This window comes from Perkinsus marinus (assembly GCF_000006405.1).
Source record: "Perkinsus marinus ATCC 50983 genomic scaffold scf_1104296970850, whole genome shotgun sequence".
Taxonomy (NCBI): Eukaryota; Perkinsozoa; order Perkinsida; family Perkinsidae; genus Perkinsus; species Perkinsus marinus.
Window position 1 is genome coordinate 40,407 of NW_003202292.1, and position 5,452 is coordinate 45,858.

Genomic DNA, 5,452 nt, shown 5'->3' on the forward strand with positions numbered 1-5,452 from the left:
TGGGAGGTTGCGCAAATTGAAGATTATTCAACTTGAAGACAACCTCATAGATGATATCCTCCCGATACAAGATGTAACACCTTCCCTATGCGTGCTGATGATTCCCCTCGGTCGTCATGGAAGCAGCAGGTCTGCAAGCTGTTGGATATCCAAATATTCGATCTCGGCAACAACACAATATCAGGATCGTTGAGGTGACGGCTGGGGGGGGGGGGGCAAGTTCCGAGACGAAGTACTTGGCCATGATTGTCAGTGAGTGCCTGTCGAAGTTGAATCCATTGGTCTTTGATTTATCGGCTACCCATCCGAGAGTCATGGCTGTCGGCAAAGGCATTACTGGTGAATTCCCAACGTCGGTAGGGTCGGACATCATCAGGTGAAGTATGCAGGGATCGTGTATTAATCAGATCATACCAACATGGTCTAACATAGCAGATGGGTACCTCTCAGTATACTTCCAGTTCTACATGAGCGGCCACATAGCGAGTGCTTGTAGTGACGTTCGATACTGCTACCAGTAGAGCCTTTCTGCCTTTGTTTGTGAGTGTTGTGAGGTCAGGTTCATGTACGACACTCATGGTGACCTTACATGGGCTGTGGCTGGGGGGATTCCGGATGTTGTTATGGAGACTGTTAATTTGGCAAGAGCAAAGCAGTCTCGCTGAGTCTTCTTTGTTGTGTTGGGAAAAATGCATAGTGCAGGAATCGAACCAGGTACCTCGGACGGCGACTCTATTCAGGTTCAATTTTGCATACAATGCTTTTAACATCGGTTCGAGGGATTACAGCGAGGAGCATCCTAAGAGTTCAGCCTCCCTTGTGCATGCGTACATACCGTCCTTTTTCATCCAGTGAGTCGTCGTCGTGGATAACCCTGTGGTCTACTGAAGCTGTAGGTACTACGGTGTTCACTAAAAGCCATGAGTGGATCAAAGTGGAAGGGAGCAGTGCTACTGTTGGCATCACTAACTATGCCCAGGATCAGCTCGGCGAGATAGTGTAGCTTGCCTGCTTCTGTGATCATTTTGGATAGGAACAGGAATGTGCTCATTTCAGGTATGTAGACTTCCCACCAGTAGGGACCAAGCTGAAGGGAGGGGATACTATGTGCACTCTTGAGAGCGTCAAAGCCGTGGGGGAAGTGTAATAACAGTAGGTGTCCTCGATGCCCTGGAAATTAATCATAGGTTGAAGTTGGACACTTTTTGGAGATAGGTACTGTCCTCTACCCAAAGGAGGGGAGGTAGTAGAGGTTAACGCGGCATTAGAGGATACCCCATCCCAAGTGAACGAGGCCGCTGAGGGTGATGGATGGCTCGTGAAACTCAATTTTGAGTAGGAAAGGGTTCAGTTGGTCACGGTTCTCTAGGGTTCGTTCGCCACGACAAATTTCCTCCACCTAATGAAGTCTGTGCATTTCAGAGGCCTCATCAATGCTGATGGTGAGAAGTATCTCACAGCTGAGCAGTACAATGAGAAGATGGTCACACCTGGCGAGTAGCCTTGTTGGTCCGACATAATTTTCAATGGCTCTTGGACGGGCCCTAACGACATCTCTTTTTATTCATGCCGATATGAAGGGATTGAGTTGAGTCGTTATTATAAGCAGTAGTAGGAGTGTCGAGTATGCTTCTCATCAGGGCTTGCAGGATTCAATGTCTGGTTACAATCCCCCCGAGAGTAGCATGCTCACTCGAGGTGCTATCAGTCGTTTGCCGACTATGAGCCCAAATGAGCTTAATGGGTAGGTGCACGGACGGTAGGGACCTCGCACTTCAATTGTTTCTAGCAGTAGTGAATCAATCAAAGTTAAGTCGATGCATTCCCTCCTCGCCATTGCTCTCTCCCTTATTTGTCTTTCTTCTCCTATTTCCACTGTATTTGTTATCATCAAGTTCATGCACGGTCTAGATATACATGGCTCCGGTTGACTCTATCGAACGTCTCCTCATCGTGCGGCTTGTATCAGGTACCATCCAATCCTTCAGATCACGGCTGTAGCAGCTATGGGTACAGCCGACAACGGGACGAGAAGACTACGTGTTGTGGTCTCTGATGGGATGTAGGTTATCTCTGTCTTATCTTTGGTCATTGTGTGTCAGCCATTGCTCAAGTGCAATGCCGTTTGGACATCTCTTACAGGGTAATGTACAATTCCGACAGTACGCGCTGGTAGGCGGGTGGAAGCCTTGCAACCTCACAATTCCACAACAACCCAAGTATGGTCATCTCCTTGTCAGTGTCGATGTACGTTCTCCTCTGCCAATGTGAAGGGTAAACACGTATTCCTGATAAAGGATTGCGAAGAGGTACTCGAGAGGACTGGCTGGAAATGTTCTCTCCTATGGGCTAATATCGCATCGTTGGCTCCTCTCCAGGTGATTCACACCTCTGTGAAAATTCCTTTTATTCTTAGGGTACTCTTAGTCTTTAGTCTGATCACCTCTTTATAGACTCTTTATGTCCTCTTTCAGGTGTGTCCGCCGCTACGCGATGCTATAGGTAACCCGACAATTTATCGTCCGAGCTCAGCGACGATGCCTAACAATGCTGCTAACGAGAATGTACCGTCTCATGGGGTGAGTCGTATCTCTTTGGATCATCATCATCATCATTACGGATCTCATCTTGTAGTCTAATAGTAGTGAGGAGGTCTTCCCTTTAGAATGGTATGGCTCAGCCAGCTGGACGTGGTTCACAGTTACAGCACTACCCCACTCTCGATGACCCAACAACGACTGGGGGGTATCCGCAATACGGAGGCTCTGCTACTACCACAGTAAGCTCCCCTATGTTACTTGTACGGGAGGTGTCTTGGGTGTAGACGGGGTACCAGCAGCAAACACAACATCAGTATCAGCAGCCCCCCAGTGGTGGTGGTAGCAGTAGTGGAGCAGGGTCCTCAGGGGCATCGGGTGGGAGGCAATTACCAACTTTTATGCAGCAGCAACAACAAACACAAAATCCGCATAAAGTCACTGGACCACCACTACGGGCGAACCCGACGAATCCTTACCAGGTGGGTTGTCGGCATATACCATCCTTCCGCCACATCGTGCCATTTCAGCAACATAACAACCAACAGCAACCCATGGGCGGTGGGATGCTCAGTCGTCATCAAACAGTGTCTCTCGGTGGTAACACTCAGCAGCGACCCATCCCAGGAGCCGTCCAACCTGGTCGCCCACAACCGCCGTATCAGCAGCAGCAGCAGCACTACGGTGGACCTCAACAACCACACAGTAGTGGTAATAAGGCACTCATCTAGGACTTCCTAATGGATATCCTGCTCCCTTGTTAGGTCCAGTGTCGTATCGTCCTGTCGCTAGTGATATCATCCCGATATCACAGCTCAGCGTGTACTCGCAGAAGTAGGAATATCCAGAGTGATACCATCCTCAGCTGCTACTTGCTATCAGATGGACCATCAAGGGTAGAGTGTCGAGCAAATCGGACGTACGAACCTTCGTCAACGCTCGAGGAGAAGGACAGCTATTCTCAATCGAATTAGTCGACGATCAAAACGGCGAGATTCGTGCGACCTTCTTCAACAGCGTAAGTCCTCCCTGGTCAGTTCTCTCGCCACTTGCTGGTGTGTAGGCTGTCACTAAGTTCTACCCTGCTATCCAACAAGGCAGAGTGTATACTTTCAGTAAGGGCCAAGTGAAGCAAGCCAATGCTAGGTTCAATCCAGGAGCAGCCTATGAGGTAACGTGATAACCCTGAGTAGATGATGAATGCCTTTATCAGCTCACTTTCAATGATGATGCCATTATTGAGGAGGCCAACGACTCAGCTGATATACCGCGGATACTGTATAAGTAGGATAAGTGCTTACGGGCTGAGGAGATGAGGACTACTCAACGTCAGGATATCAAAGATCGCTACGATTCAGGATCGCAACGCTGATGAGTTCGTTGATCTATGTGGTATCATCACGCATTGCGCTCCAATCTCTACGGTACTACAGCTATCGTCAACCTCTACCATTCTTAAGGAGGCGTATCAGCATTATAGTTGTGTAATTTATGCTATGCTTCAGATTGTGGTGAGGAATACTGGACAGGAGAGAGCCCGACGAAATTTCACCATAGTTGACGATAGTGGTTGCTCTATTGAGATGACGGTGTGGGGAGAGACGTAATGACGTCACCCATTCGGGGCTGGGAAGATGCTGCTTTTAGGGCCCAGAATTGCGGAGTGGACGAGAATAGAGTGCAGTATCATCCTGTTGTGATGATAAAGAACGTACTCAATGCGCTTCGCTCCGCTAGGATAGTCCGGAATGTTCTGCTCTGTTTCCCAGGCTCGTATCAGTAACTATGGTGGGAAGAGTCTTACGACTGCCTCTACCACCACTTTGGAGGTGGATCCTGACGATTCTCGGGCTTTTGAGGTCAAGAATTGGTGGCTGCAAGGGGGACAGACAGGTAGGGGAATAGGACGAGACTCATCGATGGCTAATGCTATACGCATTTTTATATGATGACTACTACTGTACATGTATTTATAAGGTGCGGTACAAGCCTTGTCGAGTGGAGGAGGTGGTGCTGGAGGGAACGCTCCTAAGACGGTTATTGAGTAAGCTGCACTTTGGCATAGTACGACCGCTCTGTATCACTGCATAGCTTGGAAATTGGCATCTATAAACTGTTTCGGAATCACACTGATCACCGGACTGGCGGGGTTCTGTTTTATTCCTTCCTGTTCTTCCCTTTCCAGCGTCATGAGGATGGACAACAACCTCTACTTGAGCCTCTCTGGCCAGGCATCATCAGATGTCCCCAATTCACGTCCTGTCAATACTCACAACATTCAGCGCGCAACAGTAGCGCAGATCTACAAGTCCAACGACAAAGTAAGTGATCCTCTCTGTGAATCGAGCATCGTCCACGTGGCTATCTTAACACCGTATAGTACCCTCCTTCTGTTGATACTATTGGACGTTGTCCTCAGCCTCTCTACTATACAAGTTGCATAACGGAGATACCTGATGGTCGTGGCGGTATACGTAAATGTAGCAAGAAGGTCGAGCAGGACATCTCTACGGGGACGTGGTCATGTGAGTACTACTCTCGCTGAGTTCTTCGAAATACACCACTACAGACGAATGGAGCTTCCATCTGTTCATGTGAGAGAGTCCCTGCTTATGTGTAGGTATTGAAGGCCATCAAAATCCGCAATGCATGCCAAGGTACATAATCAGCATCAAACTAGCCGATATATCCGGTACACTCTCTTGGTATGAACTCGTAGTTCTACGACTATCATTATTCAGGTGAAGTGATGGTGAGGGCATTTGATGAGCAGGCCCAGGCTCTGCTCGGGGTGAGATCAGCAGTTCCTGGTTTTGATGCAATGGTAATCTTGGCAGGTATCGGCGCAAAATATGATGAACGGTATGGGGGAAGATGAGATTGAGACTCTCATCAACAACACTCAATTTAAAAAA

The 5,452-nt window shown here is 48.4% G+C and overlaps 4 protein-coding genes across 5 annotated transcripts in view; all 4 read left to right on the forward strand.

The window, feature by feature from the left end:
• Positions 1-87: 87 nt before the first annotated feature.
• On the forward strand, positions 88-665 carry Pmar_PMAR014809 (hypothetical protein; the record flags this gene model as incomplete). The annotated part of the gene is made up of 4 exons (XM_002767378.1): positions 88-194; positions 254-356; positions 408-517; positions 560-665. 4 exons carry the CDS (start codon positions 88-90, stop codon positions 663-665), a joined length of 426 nt encoding a protein of 141 aa, XP_002767424.1.
• Positions 666-823: 158 nt separating this feature from the next.
• Pmar_PMAR014810 (glycine cleavage system H protein, putative) lies at positions 824-1,501 on the forward strand (the record flags this gene model as incomplete). The annotated part of the gene is made up of 5 exons (XM_002767379.1): positions 824-851; positions 897-999; positions 1,057-1,143; positions 1,216-1,335; positions 1,423-1,501. 5 exons carry the CDS (start codon positions 824-826, stop codon positions 1,499-1,501), a joined length of 417 nt encoding a protein of 138 aa, XP_002767425.1.
• A 137-nt stretch (positions 1,502-1,638) lies between these two features.
• On the forward strand, positions 1,639-4,585 carry Pmar_PMAR014811 (replication factor a 1, rfa1, putative; the record flags this gene model as incomplete). Of its 2 annotated transcripts, none has more annotated exons than XM_002767380.1 (17): positions 1,639-1,744; positions 1,970-2,062; positions 2,103-2,172; positions 2,241-2,309; positions 2,475-2,579; positions 2,666-2,779; positions 2,825-3,019; positions 3,068-3,248; positions 3,302-3,371; positions 3,420-3,555; positions 3,601-3,708; positions 3,751-3,821; positions 3,871-3,961; positions 4,043-4,140; positions 4,185-4,248; positions 4,307-4,430; positions 4,515-4,585. In XM_002767380.1, exons 1-17 carry the CDS (start codon positions 1,656-1,658, stop codon positions 4,583-4,585), a joined length of 1,749 nt encoding a protein of 582 aa, XP_002767426.1. In that variant the 5' UTR covers positions 1,639-1,655. The 2 variants fall into 2 exon arrangements, with proteins under 2 accessions (XP_002767426.1, XP_002767427.1); XM_002767381.1 differs by having other exon boundaries at positions 2,475-2,564.
• Positions 4,586-4,726: 141 nt separating this feature from the next.
• The window catches only part of Pmar_PMAR014812 (conserved hypothetical protein), a gene marked incomplete at both ends in the record, with an annotated part of 873 nt that continues 147 nt past the window's right edge, over positions 4,727-5,452 (forward strand). The window contains 5 exons of the mRNA XM_002767382.1: positions 4,727-4,858; positions 4,957-5,062; positions 5,158-5,229; positions 5,279-5,328; positions 5,375-5,452. The exon at positions 5,375-5,452 is cut by the window's right edge and continues 4 nt beyond it. Of these exons, the coding sequence (XP_002767428.1) occupies positions 4,727-4,858; positions 4,957-5,062; positions 5,158-5,229; positions 5,279-5,328; positions 5,375-5,452 (438 nt within the window). The remainder of the gene's footprint in view (positions 4,859-4,956; positions 5,063-5,157; positions 5,230-5,278; positions 5,329-5,374) is intronic.